This window comes from Eulemur rufifrons, chromosome 8 (genome assembly GCF_041146395.1).
Source record: "Eulemur rufifrons isolate Redbay chromosome 8, OSU_ERuf_1, whole genome shotgun sequence".
Classification (NCBI taxonomy): Eukaryota; Metazoa; Chordata; class Mammalia; order Primates; family Lemuridae; genus Eulemur; species Eulemur rufifrons.
In genome coordinates this window covers 115,984,369-116,012,203 of record NC_090990.1, presented here as the reverse complement: position 1 = coordinate 116,012,203, position 27,835 = coordinate 115,984,369, and the positions used below count along the sequence as shown (strand labels likewise).

The 27,835-nt window shown below is 38.4% G+C and overlaps 1 protein-coding gene across 1 annotated transcript in view; it reads left to right on the top strand.

Annotated features, from left to right (window-relative positions):
• The first annotated feature begins 1,882 nt into the window (after positions 1 to 1,882).
• Positions 1,883 to 27,835, top strand: part of STXBP3 (syntaxin binding protein 3) — a 59,530-nt gene continuing 33,577 nt past the window's right edge. Inside the window, exons 1-6 of the mRNA XM_069479066.1 lie at positions 1,883 to 1,988; positions 9,728 to 9,777; positions 11,601 to 11,682; positions 17,112 to 17,188; positions 20,121 to 20,199; positions 21,907 to 22,007. Coding sequence (XP_069335167.1) covers positions 1,940 to 1,988; positions 9,728 to 9,777; positions 11,601 to 11,682; positions 17,112 to 17,188; positions 20,121 to 20,199; positions 21,907 to 22,007 — 438 coding nt within the window. The 5' untranslated portion in view covers positions 1,883 to 1,939. The remainder of the gene's footprint in view (positions 1,989 to 9,727; positions 9,778 to 11,600; positions 11,683 to 17,111; positions 17,189 to 20,120; positions 20,200 to 21,906; positions 22,008 to 27,835) is intronic.

Below are 27,835 nucleotides of genomic sequence, written 5' to 3'. Positions count from 1 at the left end.
AAGAGATGGAGACACCTCACTCTTCTCTCTTGGTTTGACCCTCCAGGGTGAGGGGCTCACTTCAGAAGGTTGAGTCTACACTTCATATGTTTTTCTTATCGATTGGGGCTCCATCCTACTATCCTAAGCAGAACTTGATTTAAAACTGAAAAGGGAGAGGGAAATAATGTGTTCATTTGTTTAAAATTTTGAGCAACTGAATCCATTTAGAGTAGGTTTAAAGGAGGCTAGGGCTCCAGCTTCCATTCCCATATAAGCCTTGAACAGAAAAACCATTCATGCCATGGGCTGTGCCTGAACCCATTTTATGACTTTCATTCTTCTCCTTTTCTCTCCTAGAAATTGCAGGTTATCCCACAGACTGCTCTATTGCTTTCTGTGTAGCCCAAGCTGGATCCTTGTTCCCACTCCACCAATAGTTGTATCCTTGGCAAGTTACCTAACTTCATCAAGCCTCAGTTTTCTTGTCTGTAAGTGTTGCTTTGAGGATCAATGAGGTAATCTACTTAGTAGAGTGTCTGGCATATAGTAAGCACTCGGTACATATTGGACATTAGTAGTAGTACCTAACCATTTCCACTCCTTGTATGATCAACATGAATCTTTATAACCAACCTCTGATTCTTTGCAAGTCCCTCTGGGAAAGCCTACTTTCTGCCAATGTCATGATGGTTATGTCAGTCAGGGCTCTCAACAACTGAACTGAACTAATTCATGATTCATTAGGTTGATTTCAAGTCCCAAAGACCCATCTCAGTAAACAGATCCATGCCTAAACTTTCTAAGTCTAAGCTCAAACATCCTCCTCTGTGAATCAGCTTTCAGCAATAATTTTGGAATCTAACACATTGACAGCCCCTCCCTACACTTGTTGCACAGATTCGTTCAATTATTGTTTTATTGGTTCACTTATGTATATTGTATCACTAAGGTATTCAGTTTTTCAACCAACTTTTTTTTTTGAGACAGAGTCTTGCTCTGTTGTTGCCCGGTGGTGTCAGTCTAGCTCACAGCAACCTCAAACTCCTGGGCTCAACCGATCCTTCTGCCTCGACCTCCCGAGTAGCTGGGACTATAGGCATGTGCCACCATGCCCAGCTAATTTTTTTCTATATATTTTTAGCTGTCCAGTTAATTTCTTTCTATTTTTAGTAGAGATGGGGGGGAGGGTCTCACTCTTGCTCAGGCTGGTCTCGAACTCCTGACCTCGAGCGACCCTCCCGCCTCGGCCTCCCAGAGTGCTAGGATTACAGGCGTGAGCCACCGCACGTGGCCCTTCAACCAACTTTTAACTACCTACATACAGCATGCCAGGAATCGTGGTCTTAATTTGATTATAAATTCTTCAGGGGAAGTAGTGGGTCTCTCCTTTCTTTGAGTTTCCTGAAAGTCCAGCACAGTTCCAGGCACACTGGAAGGTACTTCATAGTTCTACACAATTATTAATATTTTTGTCCTTGAAAAATGAATGAAATAAACTTTTCGGGGGAAGTAAATTTTTCATTCGGTAGTTGAGCTGGCTACTGAGTGAAGTCTATTATGAACCCTTCGCAAAGTGAAGAATTCTTTTGTAAAGCGAAGGATTCCCCCCTTCTTCACGTATGTGTGAATTCGGATTTTCATAGACCGTGTTTGCTCATCATCCGTTGGCACATCTTTGCTTTCCTACACCACACGACGACGAACCTCGGGTAACAGCAACCTCCCGCGAGGGGGCGCCCGACTGCCCGCGGTGATTCCACCCGCACTGCGCAGCCTCCGCCCAGGGGTGGGCGGAAATCCCCTTGCCGACGCGCCTGACGTCTCCAGAGGGCGAGGCCCGTGGGAGGGGGCGGGGTCTTCCCTGCAGCGTGGGGCGGGGCTACCCCGAACGCCGCTGGCACGGCCGAGGTAGGCTGGGCGCGGGAGGCGGCGGCTGCTTCTCCGCGGTGTTGGGAAGATGGCGCCGCCGGTGACGGAGCGGGGGCTGAAGAGCGTCGTGTGGCAGAGTGAGTGCGGTGGGGTAAGGGCTGAGAGAGCGAAGGCCAGGAGGCCGCCGCGCCGGGCCGTGTTTTCCTGCTCCAGCCCAGCAGCGTCTTGGGGAGCCGCCGCGGACACTTGTTGCTTTGGGACTCGCGTCTCTGTTAGGACTTCTTCCTGCTTTCCTTTCCTGCCCTGTTTCTTGCCAGCACCAGGGATGGGCGGGGTGCGACAGGACGCGGCCTTCCTGCGGGCGTCGGGCACCCCCTCGCCTCGGCGGGGCTCTGGCCGCGAAGCTCCGCCCGGGGTGAGCGCCGGAAGGGCCGGGCTGTCCCTTCCACAGCCCCTCTGCGCATCCTCGGCCCCGCTGCCCGCTCTCGGCTCGTGCCCGGGCCCCACCAGTCGGGGATGTCTCCCCATCCCACACAGTCTGGCCGCTGTTTCTCTCTCTCGCCTCCCCCGCCCCCATCTCCTCCCCACACTGTAGTTTCCAAAGACTGCTTATTCGTGTTAGTATCACGGAGCTTTTACAACCGTACTTTTCAAAAAAAACCCTCACTGTTAAACAGACCCTTCTTCCGCTATTCCTAGAGGAGACTGCTTTTTAAAAAGTTGTTGAGAAGGGACCATTGGAATGATGAGGTCTCTAGCCAGGACAGCTCCCTGCGTAGCCGGGGCAAAGCTGCACTTTCACCTTTTCCTTTACTGTCTCTGGGCCGCTCACTGCTGTTAGGACCAAACTACTTATTGGTTACTGATGTTCTGCCGTGTCATCTACGACTGTCATAAAAATCACCCAGACTTAGGTCTGGCAGGTTAGAAAAGGAATAAAACCACCGAACAGGAAGAACCACCATTGTTTTGCATTGCTGGGTTCAAAGTAATTATGGTCTAGTAGTGGAAAAGGAGTAACATCTAATTAGTATTTGTTACTCTAACCTGTTGAGCACAGAACAGAAATGATTTAGTCAACAGAATTCTGGGAGTTACAGAGTTCAGTAACTGGGATAGTGCTTACCATATAGCAGCCACTGAAGTGTATAAATAGATGGAAAAACAAGAAAATTATCTTTTTAGAAATTGGTTATCCTCAAATAACACAGGGGAGTAAGGATTTTTTAAAAAATAAAAGATAAAAATTGGTTAATTTTAAGGCTGGCATTTTGGTTTTCCAGATTTACATGGTTGGCTTTTAAGATTTGGCGATGCTTTAAAATCACAATGGTATTTAAATACATTTATGTGAAAATAGGTAATGAATTGTGTCGTATAAATTATTTCCAAAATATAGAGGTGCTTAACATCAGCATTTATCAGGAAAAAAAGACAATGATAGCAATACCGGTCTTGATAGCATGGAAACTAGGCAAGAGGGAGACTGTAGAGAGAAAATTTCCATCTTGTGCTGTTAACTTGTGGCACCAGGCTATCCAGATGGAGTGTAAGAGGAAGGCAGAGACTGAGTGGAAGGAAGACGGTATAAATGTTATAAAATAGTTCTTTGAGTCTTTGTGTAAATAGAAACATAACCAAAAGAGAAGATAATATTCATTTAGCATTTACTGAGCAAAGCATATATTGAGAAGAGGGAGCCTCCGAGTTCTCTTAGCCAAAGATGAAAGATTCTGAAAGAAATATTGAAGGAATCTCCTGGAGGTAGGTGAATTATACATTTGACTGGGAAAAAGGTTTTGCTAAATTGAAGATACTACAGTTAGGTGAGGCTAGAAAGCTAAATAACTTAAGAACCTTTAATTTATCCAGAAAGTGTGGTAAATAGGAGAGGAGAACTAATATTTCTTGAACATTTACTCTGTGCCAGGCATAATTCTTTACATGTATTAAACATCATGAGAATTAATATTTCTGTTTCATAGATGATAAGACTGATACAGCTATAAAAGCATAGCAGCATTATTCTTAATAGCCAAAAATTGGAAATAACTCAAATGTTCATGGACTAATGAATGGATAAAAATAATAAAAAGAAATGAAGTACTGATATATTCCATTACATCGATGAATCTTGAAAACATTATGCCAAATAAAAGAAGCCAGTCAATCACAAAGGACCACACATATTGTATGATTCCTTTTATATGGAGTGTCTAGGATAGGCAAATCTGTAGAGACAGAAAGTAGATTAGTGGTTGCCTACATCTGGGGGGATGGGGCAAGTGGGGGGATGATGGTTAAGGGAACAGTCTTTCTTTTTGGAGTAATGCAAATGTTCTAAAATTGATTATGGTAATGTGATGGATGCATAATTCTGAATACTGTGTGCTGCAAACCATTGAATTGTACACTTTAAGTGGGTGAATTGTATGGTATGCAAATTATATCTCAATAAAGCTGTTTTTAAAAATCTGATACAGCTATTTAATATAGACGTAGGATTCACAGCCAGATCTTTTTGACTGTAGAGTTGTTGTGTGACCTGTCTGTGACATTCCCTAATGTTTAAACCTTAATTCAGGACCTTATGCCCAGTTTATTGCAGTAGCCTCCTAACTGAGCCTCCAAGCTCTTGTTCTTTCTCACTCCAGTCCATCCAGAAAATAGCTGCCAGAATACTTTTCCTGTGATGGTATTGTGCTATGATCGTGCTCTTCTCTTGCTTGAAGACCTGCAGAGACCATCAGTTGCCTAAAATTCATTCCAAACATTTAGCCTGCCTTTGAAGACTTATAACCTGGCCCCAGCCTACCTTGTTATTCTTAAATACTTTTACTTGTATAATCCTGACATTCCGTATAGTCTATGTGGTTTACTCTTTTTGAAATCTTTTACCTCCATATCTTATTTGATGCTGATTCTTCTATTTAGAATGCTTCCCTTTCCCTTATTTTAGTCCACCTATCCACATTTTAGCCAGCCTTCAAGTCTCAGCTCATATAGGGCTACTGCCCCCATAGTAGCTCCTCATTTTAACCCAGCCTCTTATATTTCTGTAGCATTTAGTTTACCCTTCTTGAGTGGCACTTCTCACTGCTGCCTTAGATGATTCTCTTGATAAGCTTCTTGAAGGTAGTTTCACTGTTGTCTTGTAGAGCTTTAAATTTGTAACGGCCTAGCAGAATGTGATGGATAACAGTGCTTGTTTAAAATAAATGAAAGACTCTGTTATTTTTCCCTATTTCTTGCCACCTAAAGTCCCCCATTTATTAAGTAAATATTATTGAATTCTTATAGAAGTACAGCAGTAGAAAGCAGATAAGTTTCTAGCCCTCTTCAAGCTTGCTTTCAAGTGGGGAGAAATAGAAAATAAACAAGTAAAGAATAAAGATGATTATTTCAGTGTGTGATATAGAGGGAGAGAGGCTACTGTAGATGGTGGATCAGGGAAGTTTTCTTTGAGAAGGTGATATTTGAGCTGAGATCTGAAACATGAGAAGGAATCAGCCGTTAGGGACTACCTTAAAACCTTGTCTAAAAAACACCTCAAATTTTAATATTTTGAGTGTGAAAGACTACATTTATTTACAAAACTAATTCCCGTATTTAAAATCTGTGAAAGTTTCTGTTGCTCATTGCCACTTTTTGCTACAGGGAAGTGGTAGCAAAAATATCACCGACAAAAGGTTTTATATAAAAATTTGATAAAGTTTATTTAAAAAATAAATACAAGACAAAACAACTAATTCAACTGCAAAACAAGTTCAAACCACTGATGGCATTTCTTTTCCTTATTTATGACATTATTCAGTACAGTCTGTTTTCTCTCTTGTCTATAAACAGTAGTCTAATGTGATGTTTATAATTTATGTCTATTAAATATTGGTTTAGAGTAAATTTTAGAGAAAATTAACATAGGTAGATTACAAATTATTTTCAATAAAAGTAATCAGAATGTATTTATTTGAGCCCATTCTTTATATATAATTCATAAACTTTTTCCCTTTTTCACATTTTCCTTCTGGTCCTTATAGATCGAGGCTTATTTTCTATTTGTCATTCTGTGACTTCCTTTTTTTTAAACAACTAATATTGACTCAACATTTTCCATGCTCCTTCAAAATCTTTGTAATTATCACTTTAATTCTTAAATACTTTGAGGTGGCAAAAAATATTGATACTAGAAAAAAATATAAAATAAAATAAATCTTCCTCCCAACCCAGACCCCAAGCCTCTCTCTCCGGAGACAGCCACTCTTAGATTTCTTGTACAAGTTATCTGTGCAAATTCAAGCATGCATAGAATCATAAATTTTCGTTATTTTAATCAATTATCTTTCTTTTATGTCTTATTCTGTTTACTTCTTTTAAGTTTATTTTGTTGAGCAATTTTTTTTTTTTTAATTTTGGGATATTTACACAGTCATTTATTCATTTAAATCAGTGTTTTATTGAGTATCTACTCCATTCTTTGACCTAGAATTCACAGCTGAGTGGGAGAAGACAGATGCATAAATACTAAGTGCGTTATTAGCCATATGAAAACATTTTATGGGAGAAGAGAGGAAAGGGGAATTATTTCCTCTCTTACTCTCTGGGAGTGGATCAGGGAAGACTCCAAAGAAGAGCTGATATTTAAGATGTTTCTTGAAAGGTAGTAGGATTTTGCCGGGCAGAGGGAAAACTGAGCCAAGCCCTGAAGGTGACAAAGTATGTGATTGTTTATGGAAGAGGGAACAGTTCTTTTCGATTGAATTCAGGGTATTTATTGCAAGGGATAGGGGGATGTAGACCAAAAGGTAGATTGGAGCCAGATCATAAAGGGTTCTGAATGTTGTGTTAAATAGTTTAGACATTGTCTAGGGGCAGTGGGAACCATGAAAGGTGATTTTTCCCCCTCCTTCCTAAATAGCAGTCACCAGTATTTTTGGCTTTCTATTACTGCCTAAAGGAAGCTATTTTCTTCTTCCTATTTTGAAAGGAAATGACTCTAAGATTTAATTAAGTGTAATGGTAGTGTAAAGTGCACTAATGCTAAGTGTACAGCTGGATGAATTTCTTGCCATGTAACTACCATCCTTTTTTTTTCTTTTTATTTATTTATTTTTTTTTGAGACAGAGTCTCACTCTGTTGCCCAGACTAGAGTGAGTGCCGTGGCGTCAGCCTAGCTCACAGCAACCTCAAACTCCTGAGCTCAAGCGATCCTCCTGTCTCAGCCTCCCGAGTAGCTGGGACTACAGGCATGCACCACCATGCCCGGCTAATTTTTTCTATATATATTTTTAGCTGTCCATATAATTTCTTTCTATTTTTAGTAGAGATGGGGTCTCGCTCTTGCTCAGGCTGGTCTCGAACTCCTGTGCTCAAACGATCCGCCCACCTCGGCCTCCCAGAGTGCTAGGATTACAGGCGTGAGCCACCGCGCCCGGCCGTAACCGCCATCCAGATCAAGATATAGAAGGTTTCTAAGTACCCCATGACCTTTCCCAGTCTAGACTCCACCCTTTCCCCCAGAGTAACTACTACTCTGGCTTATGTCACCACCAAATAATTTTTTAATGGTGACTTTTTACCTTTATACCCTATGTTTAAGAGAGAAATCCTCCAGAGCCTTTATTAAAGTATTTTCCTTAAGAGTAAATGCTGAATTTACCACATTTCTACCTGGAAATATTGTTTTAATATTTGCCTTTGTATATTTAGTAGTCCTCAGTTTTCATACGTTCTACTTTCATATAATTTTTGAACATTAGATCTTGAAAGCCCTGAGTGGTCTTGTCCATGTGCAGTTCATTTAGTTTTTATTCAACTGATTCATGATGATTATTGCTTTTGCTTCCTGCCCTAGGCCCCTGGGTTTGCCTTTATAAAAATTCTTTCTTACCTGTTTACTGAATAGCCTGGGTTAGAGGTAGGCAGAATCTGGTGGAATCATAATTAGGAATTGAATAATGCGCCACCATGCCTGGCTAATTTTTTTTTTTTCTGTATATATTTTTAGCTGTCCAAATCATTTCTTTCCATTTTCAGTAGAGACGGGATCTCGCTCTTGCTCAGGCTGGTCTCAAACTCCTGACCTCGAGCCATCCTCCCGCCTCGGCCTCACAGAGTGCTAGGATTACAGGCATGAGCCACTGTGCCCGGCCTGGACTAATTATTGTAAGACTTGGTTTCCAGTCCAGGTTATATTTCCTAACTGAAACAATGAGGGATTTGGACTACATTTTCTTTAAGTGCCACGGCACTCTAGCCTGGGCAACAGTGAGACTCTGTCTCAAAAAAAAAAAAAAAAAGACCGGGCGCGGTGGCTCACGCCTGTAATCCTAGCACTCTGGGAGGCCGAGGTGGGCGGATCGTTTGAGCTCAGGAGTTCGAGACCAGCCTGAGCAAGAGCGAGACCCCACCTCTACTAAAAAATAGAAAGAAATTATATGGACAGCTAAAAATATATATAGAAAAAATTAGCCGGGCATGGTGGCGCATGCCTGTAGTCCCAGCTACTCGGGAGGCTGAGACAGGAGGATCACTTGAGCTCAGGAGTTTGAGGTTGCTGTGAGCTAGGCTGACGCCACGGCACTCACTCTAGCCTGGGCAACAGAGTGAGACTCTGTCTCAAAAAAAAAAAAAAAAAAAAAAAAAAAAAAATTAACTGGTAACCCAGAGGTCATTAAAAAAAGATTTTATTACATAAAAATTATAAATTCCTTTGTGGCAGAAGACACCATGACACCATACATGAACAAAATCAAGAGCTAAACTATCGATGTGGAGAAGATATTGACCCACGCATATGAGAGAAAGGCTTAATATATATAGAGTACCTGCAAATTGATCAGGAAAAGATAATGACCCAGTAGAAAAACGAACAAAGAATATAAACAGGCAATGTGCTGCGTAGAACATTTTTCTGTTAACAGTTTTTGACTGGTGTTTTTTTTTTTTTTTGAGAGAGAGTCTTACTCTGTTGCCCGGGCTAGAATGCCATGGCATCAGCCTAGCTCACAGCAACCTCAAACTCCCGGCTCAAGCGATCCTCCTGTCTCAGCCTTCTGAGTAGCTGGGACTACAGGCACATGCCACCATGCCCGGCTAATTTTTTCTATATATATTTTTAGCTGTCCATATAATTTCTTTCTATTTTTAGTAGAGACAGGGTCTCGCTCTTGCTCAGGCTGGTCTGGAACTCCTGAGCTCAAACGATCCGCCCACCTCGGCCTCCCACAGTGCTAGGATTATAGGTGTGAGCCACCGCGCCAGGCCTTTGACTGGTGTTTTGTTTTTTTTTTTTTTTTTTTAGCAACAAGGTGTTGTTCTGTCGCCTAGGCTGAAATGCAGTGGTGTAAAATAAGTAAAATAGGAGACACCTATCTTTGATGCCAACAATCTCACTGTGGGAATCTTTGTTTCAGAAACAAAAGTAATGGTAAATAAAGATATATGTGTAAGGATCTTTATTGCAGCATTATAGTGGCAAAATTGGAAACAGAAAGACTACCTATCATATGGGAGAATAGTTGAATAAATTATGGTGTGCTTGTATTAAGGAATATTATGTACCTATTAAAAAGAATGAGTTATATTTATGTGTTTATATGGAGGATAGCCATGATGTATATTTAGTGAAAAAAGTGACAGAGTAATGTGTATATGCTAATTCCATTTTTGTAATAATTTGATTATTAAAAGAAAAACTTGTAGAAATTAGAGGAGACTTGGATTTGAGAGATTAGAGTGGGAGGCAAAGAGACGACTTAGGTTACTGTGTTGATCCACAAATTGGATTTTTTCCTTAGCCATTTTGAACCTTTTGAATAGTCTATTATGATGTTTCTAACTGTTGATTTCGATTCCTAATTCCTTTTTTTTAAACAGAGATAAAAGCAACAGTGTTTGATGACTGCAAGAAAGAAGGCGAATGGAAGGTAAAATTTGCATATTGAGGACTTAAGTATATTGTCTTTATAATACTTCTGTGAGTACAGTTGGCCCTCCATTTCTGAGTTCTTTTTTTTTTTTTTTTTTAGACAGAGTCTTACTCAGTTGTCCGGGCTAGCTAGAGTGCCATAGCATTGGCTTAGCTCACGGCAACCTCAAACTCCTGGGCTCAAGCGATCCTCCTGCCTCAGCCTCCCAAGTAGCTGGAACTATAGGCATGTACCACCATGCCTGGCTAATTTTTCCTATTTTTAGTTGTCCGGCTAATTTCTTTCTATTTTTAATAGAGATGAGGTCTTGCTCTTGCTGAGGCTGGTCTCGAACTCCTGATATCAAGTGATCCTCCCACCTCAGCCTCCCATATTGCTAGGATTACAGTCATGAGCCACCACGCCCAGCCTGTTTCTGAGTTCTTTGTCCAAGGATTCAACCAAGCACAGATGGAAGATACTTGAAAAAATAACAATACAACGTTAAAATAATACAAATTTTAAAATCAACAAAGTATGAAAACTGTTTACTGGCATTTACATTATATTAGGTATTCTAGTATTAAAAATCTAGAGATTATTCAAAGTATATGGGAGGATTGTGTAGGTTATGTTAACTGAAGAAAATGATGAGGTTCATAAATTTGGAAAGGAGAGTTATGTTATCTCATAAAGGGTTGCAGCATGTGGGTAGCCATTCCCACAGCCTGGAAAGCATAGGCCTGGGCAGAAGCCAGGAGCATGGGACAGGAATTTATATTGAGTGGGGTGGCCAAATGTACATATTTAACAAGCTATAGGAGGAGTCATGAATATTTTTGAAAGAAGAACCATGCACACGTGCAGTTGAGCTTTATGTCCCTTTATGGGGTCCATGTTCAGAAAATGGCAGCCCTATGTCAGAAGGTGCAGCAAGGACACGAAAACCCTCTCTGCACATGCTCCGTGAGCTGGTTAAAACTACTTCATTAGTTGGTGGTCTCTTGTCAGGAAAGAATGCTGGTCTGGATCACACAATTGGTTTCTGTTAGCCCTTGGGAGAAAAGCCTGATGGCTGTAGCAAGGGAGGGGGTATAATGAAGTATGTCTGACCTCCCATCCTTCCCATCCCATCATGGCTAGGAACTCAGGTTTAAGGTTTCTCTGGGGTCCCCTTGGTCAAGAGGGGGTCCATTCAGTCAGTGAGGGGCTAAGGACTTTATTTTAGTTCATACTTATTTGCAAATACTATGTCATTTTTATATAAGGGACTTGAGCATCTGTGGATTTTGGGGGGTCTTGGGGGGGTCCTCAAACCGAAGGACAACTGTATGGAGTCTGGGTCCACACTGCTTGTTTTCAAATCCTAACTTTACCACTTAATAGCTGTGGTTCCTTGGCAAGTTACTTGACCTTTCTATGCCTCTGTTTCCTTGTTTATAAAATGGAGATGGTAATACCTCATATGGTATGTAAATATCAACTGAATTAAACCATGTAAATTGCTTAGAACAGTGCTTGGAATAATAATTATTATTCTACAAGTGGCAATTTATAATTTTTAGAAAATTGGATGTTAAACATAATATTTATTTATAATGAACAAGCTCTCCTGCTTCAAATTAGAAATATTTCTATTTGCTTACTTATGTATACTACTGAAGGTATGTATATTGAGAAAATAAATCTCCAGATCATGCAGTTGAGATCATTTTGCCTACTGTCTTGATATTTTATGTTATAAAAGGTTTATAGGGTTGAATGGGTTTAATGGATAAAATTCTGCCTTTTGTAAATTCTTCATAATCGGAGGCTTATTTTTGATTTGTATTTGTTTTAAGATAATGCTTTTAGATGAGTTTACCACCAAGCTTTTGGCATCCTGTTGCAAAATGACAGATCTTCTAGAGGAAGGTATAACTGGTAAGTGTTACTAATTTTTGTTATGAAAACTTTTTTATTGTGATTGGGGAGGCTTGAAGTATTAAGAAATTTTAGTTAGTAATTGTGTTTCTGAGGAGCTTGTGTTTTATTTTATGACTTTAACCACAACAATTAGATTTAATATTCTTCTTTTTTTGAATCTCCAGAATAACCTCTGTTGGCTTTTTTTCCTTTAGCTGAGACATATAAATAAGGGTCACCAACCAAGACTAAGTCAATTGCCTTGTTGAGGTTGTTTTTTAAATTTTTTACATATTTACCAGGTTTATATATTGATATACTAGGTTTACCTCAGTATTTTGAATAGTGTTTGTGGTTTTCATGTATTACATTAAAATGGATATTAAGATTTAGGTCATAAAATTAACTTTTGTATAAAATATATGTATACAGTTATATAAATATATTTGTACATTTGTAGAAGTATATTTACAAATGTGTAATGCTGACTTTGTAAATTTCTCTTTGTTACCTAGAAATGAGATAAATAATTACAAGTTTAAATCAGTTTTAGTATGCAAATTTTAAATATTAATACATATGGATTCTGAAAAAAAGTCATGCCACTAGAAGTTATTTTCCTCCAGACAGGATGGTGTCAATGAGATATTAATCTGTATTATCTTTTGGGGAAAATATACCAATATCTTATAACATTAATAATCATGTTGTCGTCCTAACTCATCATCCTTTAGTTCATTTGTTTGAATTTTATCTTCCTAACAACCATATAAAACAGATATTAAATACTGCTATTCGTAACGAGGAAACTGAGACTCAATGTCAAATACAATTCATTTATATTTTGCATTCTAATGTAATATATGTACCCTCTGTCACTCCTAACTTGTGAGACTCAAAAGTATACTGAGTAGTCTCAAGAAACCTGACTATATAATATTTATGTTTTGATATTCATATATAAAATATTCTTTATTGTTGATTACATATTCAATTTGTGATCTTTCTGACCGTCAATGGAAAAAGCATTAAACTGGAAATTAGATTAAAGCCTTAATTTTTCTGCTTCTGCATAAGTGAAATGTTGATTAAGCCACTGAAGTTTTTCAAGTTCCCAAAGGTCATTCTGATGTAAAACTAGGGTGAGAACTATTTGATACTATGTATGAAAGTACTATAAAACTACAGAGCTATTATACACTGTAGGGAGGTTTTTTTTTTTTTTGAGACAAAGTCTCACTCTGTTGCTCAGGCTAGAATGCCGTGGCATCAGCCTAGCTCACAGCAACCTCAAACTCCTGGGATCAAACAATCCTTCTGCCTCAGCCTCCTGAGTAGCTGGGATTACAGGCATGCGCCACCATGGCTGGCTAATTTTTTCTATATATATTTTGTTGTTCAGCTAATTTCTTTCTATTTTTAGTAGAGACGGGATCTTGCTCTTGCTCAGGCTGATCTCGAACTCCTGAGCTCAAACGATCCACCCTCCTCGGCCTCCCAGAGTGCTAGGATTACAGGCGTGAGCCACTGCGCCCAGCCCACTGTAGGGAGGTTTTATTGATTTTACAGACTGTTGTCTCTTACTGTGTGTTCAGCGTTGATAAATATTCTTTAAGTAAAGGATCCCATGGCCAGCAAGTTTGGGAAACAGTATTAAACAAAGCTAAACATGTTTCTTTAGGACTTTTCAGAGCCTTTTACACCCCAAGGTGTGTGTGGATCCCCTGGGTAAAAGCATAGTATTCAGTTTTCTAAACTTACTTGAACGTAGAAAGCTATTTTTGGGAAGCATTTCATAGGACTTTATACCATAGAGCTCACTGCCATGAATGTTCCTGATATCCTCCAGAGTAACCTAGGTTTGCTTTGGTTTAATCATCTACTAACTTAAATTGATGAGGGTTGTTTCAAGTTTCACATTACCTCTCCGGAGAATCCCTCTGTGAGACTTGGCGTTAGCAGGTTCAGTGGTCAAACTTTCTGTAGTCATGTCAACAGAAAAGAAGCCAAACTCTGTAAAATAATTGTAAAGAGATTTATTCTGAGCCAAATTTGAGGACCATGACTCATAAGCTTTGAGCAAGTGGACTCCCTGTGGTTGGGTTACAGTTTGGTTTTATACATTTGAGGGAGACAGGAGTTACAGGTAAAGTCATAAATCAATATGTAGAAGGCATACGTTGGTTTGGCCCAAAAAGGTGGACCATCTCGAAGCGGGGCGGGGTACTTACAGGTTATAGGTGGGTTTAAAGATTCTTTGACTTGTAATTGGTTAAAGACTTGAAGCTTTGTCTAAAGGCTTGAAATGTTTTAAGATGAGGAGGTCTGTTAATCAGAGATAAGCCACTGGATGTACATTTGTTGCATAAATTGAGGAGTTGCAGGTTTGTCTTGCATACCCTTAGGCCTGTTAATGGGTTACAACAGAATATCTCTAAGAAGGGAGGGGGGCATGATGAGGCTTGTCTGACCTCCCTCTTCCTGGCAGGCAATTTAGTTTGAGGATATCCCCTTGGCCAAGAGGGGATCCATTCAATCAGCTAGTGTGGGCGGAAGCCTTAAGATTTTATTTTAGTTCACAGTCATTTAGGTCATTTGTATAAATATTCAGTAGTGTCTTGGAATTTTAAAAAGTAAATGAAGGAAAAAATGCTACCTCAGTATTTGCTACTTCAGTGGAGAATAAAGTCAAGTGTAAAAGCCTTTTAAAAAATTAGACTGGTAGTTAGATTATTCCTTTGTCACTCTTAATAGGCCTTTCTTTTTCCTTTTTTCCATCATTTGATAGATATGCACTTTTCAGTGAATTGGAGAAATGCCACTTTCTGCTATTGTTAAAGAAATTTCAGAATTTTTCAAAGCCTGTGTTCTAAATCATATCACAGTATTTTCACTGGCTTAACATGTACATTATTCACCAAATATAATAGTGTATATAGCATAAGATGGCTGTAAGACACTTCATTTTGAGTATTAAACAATGTAAATTAGCACTGATTGAACCTTAATCTTGTAAAATTATAATTGTTGGGAATGGAGATAAAAAATTAAGTTTTTTCTTAGAAATTTTATTTGGTATCTAGTAGTAGCTATGATAAACCTACACACTACTAATGTAAATTTAGGAATGAGGAAATGAAATCACCTTATTTATTTATTTATATTTCAGCATATTATGGGGCTACATATGTTTAGGGTTATGTATATTGCCTTTGCTCCACCCAAGTCAGAACTTCAAGCGTGTCCATCCCCCAGATGGTGCGCACCTCACCCATTAGGTGACTATACCCATCCCTTCCTCCCCCTCCTGTCTGCCCGACACCTGATTAATGTTACTACTATATGTGCACTTAAGTGTTGATCAGTTAGAACCAATTTGATGGTAAATACACGTGGTGCTTGTTTTTCCATTCTTGTGATACTTCACTTAGTAGAAGGGGCTCCAGCTCTATCCAGGATAATACAAGAGGTGCTAGATCACCATTGTTTTTTTGTGGCTGAGTAGAACTCCATGGTATACATATACCACATTTTATTAATCCATTCATGTATTGATGAGCACTTGAGTTGTTTCCACATCTTAGCAGTTGTGAATTGTGCTGCTATAAACATTCTAGTTAAGATGTATTTTTTATAGAATGTCTTTTATTCTTTTGGGTGGATGCCCAGTAGTGGGATTGCTGGATCAAATGGTAGGTAGTTCTACCCGTAGCTCTTTGAGATACCTCCATATTGCTTTCCACAGAGGTTGTACTAGTTTGCACTCCCACTAGCACTGTATGAGTGTTCCTATCTCTTCGCATCCACGCCAACATTTATTGTTTTGGGACATTTTTGATAAAGGCCATTTCTCACTGAAATCACCATATTTAAAAGAGAAATCCAATGATAGCCTCCCTTGCATGTTACATTAATGTTAATTCTTTCTTTTTTTTTTTTGAGACAGAGTCTCACTCTGTTGCCCGGGCTAGAGTGCCATGGAGTCAGCCTAGCTCACAGCAACGTCAAACTCCTGGGCTCAAGCAATCCTCCTGCCTCAGCCTCCCAAGTAGCTGGGACTACAGGCATGCGCCACCATGCCTGGCTAATTTTTCTATATATATTTTTAGCTGTCCATATAATTTCTTTCTATTTTTAGTAGAGATGGGGGTCTCGCTCTTGCTCAGGCTGGTCTCGAACTTCTGAGCTCAAACGATCCGCCCGCCTCGGCCTCCCAGAGTGCTAGGATTACAGGCGTGAGCCACCACGCCCGGCCAATGTTAATTCTTTCTAAGGTCTTTGTCAACATGAATTTTGAAAGGTGATTATCTGGATTTGTAGAAGGAGACTTTAAGTTAGTTTTTAAGAAATATGTAAATAGCTTTAAATGGTTAATTTGATAATTAGAGTTTATTAGTTTTATATTCACTTTGTTTTAGGTAAATTTATAAACTTAAATTTCAATAATAAAAATATAACTGACTAAATTCTAATGATACTTTATTGTTGAAAAAATGCTTTATAAAAATGTGTGGTTTTAAAAGAGTAAGAATTAATTGGCAAGTTATTTAAAGAATATTGTAGTAGATTGGGCTCTAGAATCAAATCTGGGTTGGAAACCTGCCTGTTCTACTTCCTAATTATGTGATTGGGTAAGTTACTTAACTCCTTTAAGCTTCACTTTCCTCATTTGCAAGATACTTATAGGGTTCTTACGAAGTTTAATAAATAATTCGTGTAATGTGCTTAGCCTGAAATTTGATGTCTTATTTGCTATTAATATTATAGTAGCATATTTTTTTTAAAATATAAATTTAATGAATTTTTTTTTTGAGACAGAGTCTCACTCTGTTGCCCAGGCTAGAGTGCCGTGGCATCAGCCTAGCTCACAGCAACCTCAAACTCCTGGGCTCAAGCAATCCTCCTGCCTCAGCCTCCCAAGTAGCTGGGACTACAGGCATGCGCCACCATGCCTGGCTAATTTTTCTATTAATATTTTTAGTTGTCCATATAATTCCTTTCTATTTTTAGTAGAGACGGGGTCTCGCTCTTGCTCAGGCTGGTTTCGAACTCCTGACCTCGAGCAATCCATCCACCTCGGCCTCCTAGAGTGCTAGGATTATAGGCGCTAGCCACCGCACCCGGCCATACGTTTAATTTTTAATGCATCTTCTTGGTTTCTTCATGGCACGTTGATTGTTTATGCTGGTAGACCTACCTGTGAAATAATTGCTTTAGCTTTTTCCCCCCCGCAATAAAAAGACAATTTGGCCCAGGGTTTAGCCTCAGTGAAGACACGGTTTCAGGATTTTTTTAGTTTATCAGATGAAGACAAGGAAAATGTTAAACCCAGTATATTTAAAAATGTTTCCGTGTTACTTTAAGTGGAAAGTACAATAAAGTTTATTTAAAAGTTGTTTCAAGTGTATAAATATTTGGTTATATAAAATGACCTTTATTTTTGTTAGTTGTAGAGAATATTTATAAGAATCGTGAACCTGTCAGACAGATGAAAGCTCTTTATTTTATCACTCCAACATCCAAGGTAAGCATTTTGAGTCTTTAAAAATATTTTCATCAGTATTTTCACCATTGTTATGGTTTGATAATAGAAAATTCAAAGTAATAAAATACCCTTTATTGGAAAAAATATTGTCATAAACTAATTTGCTTAGGAAAGTTTTTTCTGTGATAGAGGATTGTTTTATTTGCACTTTTCTCCATGAGAATATATTTTCCCCATATATGAAAGAAGAATTAAATTGTATGAAATGATATCTTTGTATAATTTGTTATTCATGTAGTTCCTATTGAACTGTAATTTTGGGGGAGGATAGAAATATAGGTAAAAGAAATTGGATTAATTCTTCCTTTATCTTTGTGACTTTCCTATGTCGTACATGTATGTATATATGCATATGAATGTATATATGTGCATATATATTTTATGTCAAACTTCTTTAGTTTATAATCTGACTATATGATTTAACTTATACTTTAAGTCAAATTTTTAGAGCCAATTAAAATATCAGATTTCTTCTGTTCAATATCGGAGAATGTATTTTCGAATACCTCTTCTTGCTTATTCCCACCTAGACTGTTAATCTAGCAATCTCAGTTTCATTTCACTTCTAACTCTAGCAGACAATAGAAAAAAACCCAGATATTCACTATTTAGTCTCTACATACTGGCTGCTAGTGCAAAGAGTGGGTTTTAGTGACATTTTATATCTTATCAGTGATATAATTTCATAAAAGAAAATTCATGATTAGAAGAATACAAGTTAAAAGCACCATTTTCACCTAGCAAATTGGCAGAGGGATTTTATGCGTGTGATACGTATACATCTCACATATTAGCTGTTCTAGCTATCAATGGATACTGTTGCAGAAACTACCATGTACTGCTCGTGGGAAATATAGATTGATACAGCCTTTTTGGAAAATAATTTGCCATTCTTTATCAAGAACCTTAAAAAAGTTTCATATTTTAGAGTTTATCATAAGGAAATAATCAAATGGTCAAATTAAGTTCCTAGCAATAAATCTAATTAAGTTTTTAATATTAGTAAATAATAGTATGAAAGACTATATGGCCATTAAAAACAAGGTTTCTAGGAAGTTTTAATGACCTAGGTAAATGTTCATTTTTAATGTTAAGTGACAAAAGCAGGGTATAAAATTGTATATTCAGTAAAGAAGCAAAGGATTCAGAGAAGATGGTACCTGAAAGTGACTCCCTTATCTGCCACAACCAACTCCAGTTTCTTGCCTGCCATGAATTTATTGCTTGCTGGGTCCTGTAGGCCTCTGTCTGGGTGCAAGTGGGGCCTTGGGGTCCATGGGAGCACTGGTGAAGAAACCTGGTGTGAGACTTGCTTCCTCATAGGCTGGGCAAGCACCTAGAAACCCAGCATCAGAGTTCCCAGGCAAAGATCATAAAGCGACAGATTTCAGGAAGAGTTTGCCATAAGAGATATGTGAACTCCAAGGGGACAGGTCAATTGAATGTCTCAGAAAGGCCCTGGTGGTTTGTCTGCTTTACTTTGGTGGTTTTGCCCTTGGGAAGAGAAACTTCTTTGACTTCCTCTTATTCTTTTTTTTTTTTTTTTTTTTTTTTTTTTTTTTTTTTTTTTTGAGACAGAGTCTCACTCTGTTGCCCAGGCTAGAGTGAGTGCCGTGGCGTCAGCCTAGCTCACAGCAACCTCAAACTCCTGGGCTCAAGCGATCCTCCTGTCTCAGCCTCCCGAGTAGCTGGGACTACAGACATGCGCCACCATGCCCGGCTAATTTTTTTTTTCCATATATATTTTTAGCTGTCCATATAATTTCTTTCTATTTTTTTTAGTAGAGGTGGGGTCTCGCTCATTGCTCAGGCTGGTCTCGAACTCCTGAGCTCAAACGATCCGCCCACCTCGGCCTCCCAGAGTGCTAGGATTACAGGCGTGAGCCACCGCGCCCGGCCTGACTTCCTCTTATTCTGACAACTAAGCCTCAAGTGAGTTGACAAGGAAAAGCAACCACACAGCTAAGTGGATCCAGCTACCAAAGAGAAAGTTCAATAAAATGAAGAAAACACATCTAGCAAAATAGAGCTGCTTCAAGGATGACAACCTGAACAAGAAAATAGTTCCATGAAGAGAGTCTACTATTGCACAAAAACCTTCTAACGCTCAAAAAAGTGTGATTTCTTAAACAGTTAATTGAAGGAGAGGATAATTACTTTTGAAATTTGAATTAGTGACCTAGAAGATCAAAATGGAATATCTCAAAGGAAAAAAAAAGTCATGGAAATCATGAGGAAAAAGATAAGAGACTTATAGGATAGATCCATGAGATCTACCAGAAATACAGTTCTAGGAGTTCCAGAAGGAAAAGAAGGATCAGATGGAAGAGCGAGAATAATTAAATTCTTTGTTCTTGATTTTCATGTCTAGACAATTGTTACCTTCGTTCTTTCTAAAACGACTGTATTGAGGCATGTGCTACCAGACTGTATTACCTGTTGCTTTTCATCCTTGTAGTCATCTACCAGGCTCTGGGTCTTTCTAATGACTTGACAATTTAATCTTCTAGCTTATTGTCACTCTTTCAGCACTTCTCCAGTCATGTCTTGGGGTGGTTTCATTATCCGTGCAGATGATACTTCCAAATGTTGGCTTCTCAGTTCCTTGATCTGTTATCTTCTTATATACTCGTGTTTTCTGTGTTGCTTCAGCTTTCCTAGGCCTCTTCATTGCCAATAAGAGCACCCTGTTCATGCATGTTACTTTACTGTTTATTGCCTTACTACTTGTTACCTTATTAATTATCATTGACCAGAGAACATAACATCTTAAAAATCAGTTTATAAATTAAACATTTAGCCAGTAAGGTTTTATTTTATCATTGAAATAAAATAATCTTAGTTATTTCAAAAGCTAGCGTATGTAAACTAGTATTTAATAAAATGTGTATTAATATCTAACTTTTTTAAGTCTGTAGATTGTTTCTTACGTGATTTTGCAAGTAAATCGGAGAACAAATATAAAGCAGCATATATATACTTCACTGACTGTAAGTCTTTTTAAAAGTTATTGCTTCATTGTTTAAAATCCTGTTAGTTTTAAAGTATCTACTTTTTATAATACTTTTCAGTACTGGTTATTTTGTTTTTATAATTTATTGTAATTAGGTTAGAAATCTAAAAATACAAGATTATATCTTAATTCATGCTAAGATGATAGGAAATTAAACCATTCCCAACTACTTGCAAAAGACAATCAGTTTTGCTGGTTTACTGGCATGTGGGGGATTGGTAGAGAGGGCTGTCCCTCAAGTTCTAAGCTGGTGACATAATTATTTTTAATCAAAGTTTCAACTGGAGATTTGATTATATCATAAAAAATAAGACCTTTTGGGAGGGCACTGAAGAAAGCAGCCATCTGTTCGGCAAATATTAAGGGAGAAAATCTATTACATTTCTCTTACTATGCCATATGTTCACAAAGAAAGCAGCTAAAGAATCACAGAGAAGTCTAGAGATACACACAATTCTATTTTATGTTATATGTTAAATAATTATAAGTAAAATAAAAATACCATTTATCTTTTTTCTTTTCTTTTCTTTTTTTTTTTTTTGAGACAGAGTCTTGCTCTGTTGCCCAGGCTAGAGTGCCATGGCGTCAGCCTAGCTCACAACAACCTCAAACTACTGGGCTCAAGCAATCCTTCTGCCTCAGCCTCCGGAGTAGCTGGGACTACAGGCATGCACCACCATGCCCGGCTAATTTTTTGTATATATATTTTTAGTTGTCCAGCTAATTTCTTTCTATTTTTAATAGAGACAGGGTCTTGAACTCCTGACCTCGAGCCATCCTCCTGCCTCGGCCTCCCAGAGTGCTAGGATTACAGGCGTGAGCCATCGTGCCCGGCCAATACCATTTATCTAAGTTGTCTTGGTCTCTGCTATTAGAGATTCCTCACTTTAAGTACTATATTGTTTTTCTTATAAATTTTCATCTCATGCCTAGTACTAGTTTATATTTTTTTAAAATGTCATACCGTAGGTATTTATCATTTAAGTAACAGTATTACACAGAATTTCTGTTTATGGAATTGATAAAATTTAATGAATGCAAAGTCCCTTCCAACTTAAGAAATCTTAAGGCTAAAGAACATCATGTTAAGAGACACTAGCAGCCAATGGTTGTTATTCCAACCTAGATTTAATGGAACTATGAACTCTTACGTGAAAGGGGAAAACACAGGTTATGAGTTCTAGAACATAGTATTTTAGAACTTAGTACTTAGAATTTCCTAACATTAGAAAACTGCCTGTAATTTGAGGAAAAATCAACAATTTGTGTGATATGGTTGCAATGTAGATCATTTAGTGGCCGATTTGGAAAAGTAGTGTAAATTTCCAAGACATTCTGAAAGTGCTGCTCTTTATAAAAGTTCGTGAGTTTGGACATGATTTTCCTTCCTAGCAATTTTAATTTGCTCTGTTAGCAGATCTCTGTGGAAATATTATCTGAGGTTATAGTGTATGTGAATGGGGAAGATGGAGTTTCTGTTATAGCCCTTTTGAGTAGAATGTGTCTGTTCTGTAAAGCAGAGAATAATACTTATACATTATCTCTGTCCTTATAATAAATTACTTTGTGAAAGCTAGTAATTATATATAAAAAAATAAATAATTCTTGGATGTTATAATGATTTATTAAAAAAGAATAAAGATTTAGATGGATTTACATGCTTTGATTTTTCCCCCCCCCTCAGTTTGCCCTGATAATCTCTTTAACAAAATTAAGACTTCTTGCTCCAAGTCAATAAGAAGATGTAAAGAAATAAATATTTCCTTCATCCCACATGAATCTCAGGTACTTTCTATTTTTATTTTTAATTTTCGTTCATAGTGGATTTTTAAATTTGGTTTTATGAGCTTATTTGTTAATAAAGTACATAATAAAGATTTTTATATATGTATTTGGTGAATTTTGAACCTAATCCACAAATAAACATTTCTTATGATGAAGGGAGCAACATGAGCAATAAATTGGAATGTGATGTTAATAATAAAAAGTGGTGCCTAAATTTCATATCTGCCACCAAGTGCTATGTTTATCAAATTATATTACTACTAGGTTATGAAATCAAGAGATTTTTAAGCACAGTCTTCTTTAGATGACACCAAAAGAAAACCACATTTCATTTAGCTTCTGTAACCGTTCGTGTTATTAAAATACAATTTCATTAATAAACTTCATATAATTTTAAGTAAATTATTATTTTAATTTATACAATGAAGGAGTTTTGTTGATTTGTTTGCTTTGCCTTTGGAACAGTTAATGAGCCTTCAGTTAATAACTAATGATTATCATAGCAAACGTATGGTACTCTGTATCAGATACTCTTTTGAGTGCTTTACATAAATTTATTCATTTAATCCTCACAATAGCCCTATGAATAGATGGTACTTCTGTTTCCAATTTAAAGATCAGGAAATCAAAGAGATTAGGTCACTTGCCCCAAGTCACACAACTAGTGAATCGTTCAGGTTTGTTGTGCTTTATTCTCTGTATTTGGATTCTAGCATTTTATAGAATTGAAATAGTTTGCTATTGTTTGGAACTATGAGATCAATATTTGAAGGCTGCAGTCTCCAACCCCGGGCCACGGACCTGGTGGTGGGCTGCAGCCCACCAGGAAGCAGGCTGCAGAGCGGGAGGCAAGCAGCCTGCAAGCAAGCAAAGCCCCACCTGCACCCACAGCACCTCCCTATCTCTTGCATCACTGCCTGAACCCCACCCGCCATTAGATCAGCAGGGGCGTTGGACCCTCATAGGATCATGAACGCCACTGCAAACTGCACATGCAGGGGATCCAGATTACATGCTCCCCGTGACAGTGCAATGCCTGATGATCTGAGGTGGAGCCAAGGCAGCCACCCCACCACCCCTGGTGGAAAAACTGTCTTCCACAAAACCAGTCCCTGGTGTCAAAAAGATTGGGGACCACTGTTTTAAGGGATAGAAAGGTCCTAGATAAGGGATTTCTCTTGTAAGATTTTTGCTGTTTTTGACAAAGGAAGATTATAATCCAAATTGTAAAATTTTAAGATACCTGCTTAACATTCAACTGTTTTCCAGAAGTTACCTTTAGACTTAATTCTTTAATATGATATGTGAGTTTAGTATGGGGTGAAAACGAGCTTCCTAAACTGATGTGGCATTTAAGTAATAGTGTGATAAATACTATAAACACTACCAGAACATCTTGCTTCACGGAAGATACAGTTTTAGCCCCAGAATTCACTAAACTTCTGCAATTGCTGTATGTGAAGGAGAGATTTGTGTAGATATCTGACTAATTTGATGGCTGATGGAAATAGCCTGTCTTTATGTGTATAGAGAACACTCTTGAAAAGTTTCTATTTACCAGTCTTTGCAAAATGTTGTGGGTTTGTTTGTTTGTTTGTTTGTTTTGAGACAGGGTCTCACTCTGCCTGCCACCCAGGGTAGAGTGCGGTGGCGTGATCATAGCTCACTGCAACCTCAAACTCCTGGGCTTGAGTGATCCTCCTGCCTCAGCCTCCTGGGTAGCTGGGACTACAGGCACATGCCACCACTCCCAGCTAAATTTTCTGGTTTTTTGTAGAGACAGTGTCTTTTGCTCTTGCTCGGGCTAATCTCAAACTCCTAACCAGAAGCAATCCTCCTGCCTCGGCCTCCCAAAGTGTTAAGATTACAGGTGTACGCCACCGAGCCCAGCCCTGAAATGATGTGATTATTTAAGGTCCTGTCTGTCTGTGTTTTTCCCCTAAGTTTTTTATTTTAATTTACTTCCTTGATAAATATCTTTTTTTTTTTTTTTTTTTTTTTTTTTTTTTCCAGACAGAGTCTCACTCTGTTGCCCGGGCTAGAGTGAGTGCCGTGGCGTCAGTCTAGCTCACAGCAACCTCAAACTCCTGGGCTTAAGCGATCCTACTGCCTCAGCCTCCCCAGTAGCTGGGACTACAGGCATGCGCCACCATGCCCGGCTAATTATTTTTGTATATATATATATTTTAGTTGTCCATATAATTTCTTTCTATTTTTAGTAGAGACGGGGTCTCACTCTTGCTCAGGCTGGTCTTGAACTCCTGACCTCGAGCGATCCAGCCGCCTCGGCCTCCCAGAGTGCTAGGATTACAGGCGTGAGCCACCGCGCCCGGCCCGATAAATATCTTAAGAGGGTCTACTTAATAAATTTAACTGTTTTGGAGAAATTGCAGTGGAAATATTTTGGATTTTTGTTTGTTTGCAAGTGAAGATATAAATGAAATACTACTAAGGGCTTTGAGCTATGAGCAGAAGCCTAATGAGCTTTTATCAAGATCATGTTCAGTGAACATTTTCTGCTAAATGCAAAGCAGTCTGCTGTGAAAAGATGAGCAAGATATATCCGCTACCCTCATTTGAATACTGTGAAAAAGGTACAATATAAAGATATTATATGTCTTCAAAACCATATCATTTATGGTTTAATCAATTAGGATTAGATTTAACTACCTATAATAGGAAAATCTAAACTTTCAGTGGTTTAAACAATATGGAAATTTATTTCTTGCTAATATAAAAGAAGTCAGGAATAGGCCACCTAAGGCTGATATGCTGGTTTACAAAATTGTCAGGGGCCTAGACTGCTGGCCATGACCCTCGTCATCCAAGATGACTGGAATTACTACATCATCATTTGAGGTAGTAGGATGAAAGAAAGCATAAAGTAATAATTTTTGTTTACCTCTCAGCTAAAATTTGGTCACATGGCTGTGTGTAACTGCATGGGAACTGAGAAATTTCTTTTAGCTGGGCATATATAGCTGTTCCTCACAAAGAATTGGGGTGCAGTTACTGAAAAGTAAGGAGAGTATGGTTGCTAAGGAGGCATTTCATAGTCTGCCACAAAAGGAGAGAGATTCTTTTTTGTGTTCATATATATATATTTAAATTTATACATTGTACATATTTATGAGGTATAATTTGATATTTTGAGAAATATCTGTCGTATAATGATTCAATCAAGGTAGTTTAGGTGAGATTAATTCTTGCTGGGAGATTGGAAAAACATTTGAAGAATGACTATACATTGATAAATAGTAATAAAGAGGGAAAGAACATTCTAGGAGGTGAGAATAATTTGAATGTAAAGATACAGAAGCAGAAAAGCGCAGGGAAGCATCAGGAAGGTATGAAAGGTAAGGCTCTCTGTAGGTAGGTTGAGACTACATTGTAGGAGGTTCCAGGTTCCACCAAGAATAATGACAGAAAATGAACTGGTATGGAAAACAGTGGGACTGGTCCTAAAGTCTTTAAGGAAAAGTAGATTCCTAGAAGTCAGGAGATTGTTGGGGAGAGATTGGTCAAGTCAGATATGATGGGGCTTCAAAGAAATAAAGTTGGATATTCAACACATGTAGAGGTTACATGAAGAAGGTTGACTCACTCCTCATGGTGATTTCCATGAGTCATAGTGATGAAAGAAAGATCTTTCCCTTTCAGAGGGCTTAAAGTAAGTAATACTATCACGTATACATTAAAGCAAGTACAATTGACCCTTAAACAATGTGGGAGTTAGGGATACCAACTTCCTGCACAGTTGAAAATCCACATAAAACTTTTGACTCCTCCAAAACAGTTGACCAAAAATGTTTTGTATATGTATTGTATACTATATTCTTACAATAAAGTAAGGTAGAGAAAAGAAAATGTTATTAAGAAAATCATAAGGAAGAGAAAATATATTTACTATTAAGTGGAAGTGGATCATTGTAAAGGTCTTCATCCTCATCATCTTTACATTGAGTACTGGCTGCGGAGGAAGAGGAGGGGTTGGTTTTGCTGTCTCAGGGATGGCAGAGGTGGAAGGGGAGGCAGGAAAGGCAGGCATACTTGGTGTAACATTTTTTTTTTTTTTGAGACAGAGTCACACTCTGTCACTCCAGATAGAGTGCAGTGGTGTCATCGTAGCTCACTGCAACCTCAAACTCCTGAGCTCAAGTGGTCCTCATGCCTCAGCCTCCCAAGTAGCTGGGCCTACAGACACATGCCACCGGACATGGCTAATTTTTCTGCTTTTTTGTAGAGACAGGGTCTCTCTCTTGCTCAGGCTGGTCTTAAACGCCTGAGCTCAAGCAATCCTCCCATCTCGGCTTCCCAGAGTGCTAGAATTACAGGCGTGAGCCACCACACCTGGCCCTGGTGTAACTTTTATTGAAAGAAATCCACATATAAGTGGACCTGTGCCATTCACTGTGTTGGTCAAGGGTCAATTGAATATGGAAAGCATTCAAGAATGTGAGGGAGTTTGTTTATCATGGACCTTAGGGAGTACAAAGAGTTTCGTATAGTTAGTGGAGGGGATGCTAGAAGGGATCTAGGTCGAGATAGAACCAAGCTAGCTATAGATCAGCAAGAAGGGTAGATGGAGGGTAGAAGGGTCCATTTAAGGAGCTCACTGTGGGTCATAAAGATGAAGAAAACATGTGGCAGCAGTCTAAAAGAACTTTTAATTGTGGTGGAAAGTGGGGAGGAGGAAGAGGTGGGGAGGTGAAGGGAAGAAATGTGAGTATAGAATGAGAACCAGCCCGCAGATTCTCTTTGGTACATTGCAGTATTAGATGGCTTAGATTAAGTTGTGGCAAGAACCTCTCAAATCTCAGTGCATTACAATAACAAAGATTTATTTCTCGCTCATGTTATCCTTTGTGGTTTGGCTGGGGCTTTGTTCTACCTCTTCTACATTTTGGGACTAAGGCTGACATCTGGGACATAGCAGAGGGAAGAGAAAATGGTGGAGCCATTCCTAGCTTCTGCTAGGAAGTGGCATGTGTCTCTTCTGTACACATCCCAATGACCATAGCCAGGCTTGACACTGGTGGGTGGGAGGGTGTACTCCCATAGCGAGGGGCACTAAATGTTTTAGAACAAATATTATCGTCTACTGCAGTGGGATAGTATGAGAAAGTCACATCAAGTGTAGGGTGCTTGTTGACAATTAATACAGCAACCTAGCCTTTGAGTATCAAAGAGGTGAGTGGATTAGCCACAACTAAATTTCAGTCCATGTTCAGGCTGCTGCTGTTGGTGATGGGTTATGTTCAGAGTAATGAATGACTGTATGTGAAAGGAAATGCAAGGAAGTTTATTCATAATTTATTACTTAATCTACAATGTTTATTACTTGCCTACTTTTACACCCAAACATTATCCTAGGCTGAGAGGGATTACTATCATTGTTAAAAACAGTAACAACAAAACTTAGTTTAATTGGGAACTCTCAACAGCAGTTAGAGAACTGCTTTTTTTGTATCCTTCAGCTAACACAACAAGCCTGTAATTCATGTCTTTGCACATAAGTGAGTTCTTTTTTTCAATGAATGATGTGTCTGAGGTTTTGTTGTATATATGTTAAGATTTACATCTGGCACAATGCCATGTCTTTTGGGGAAGTATATCTCTATTTTAAGGATATGAAAAGTATAAGCTAAAGAATTGAAGATACATATCAACTATGGGAAATTTCTAGGTTAATTGCTAATGGGTTAAGATTTTTAATTTATGTCTGATATATAGGCCAATTTTGGCTTTGTTGTATTTATTCTAGGTAGTAGATTTTTATTTTAGTTTGACTACTTCAGATTCCTTCATCTGTTGCACAGGTAGTGAAA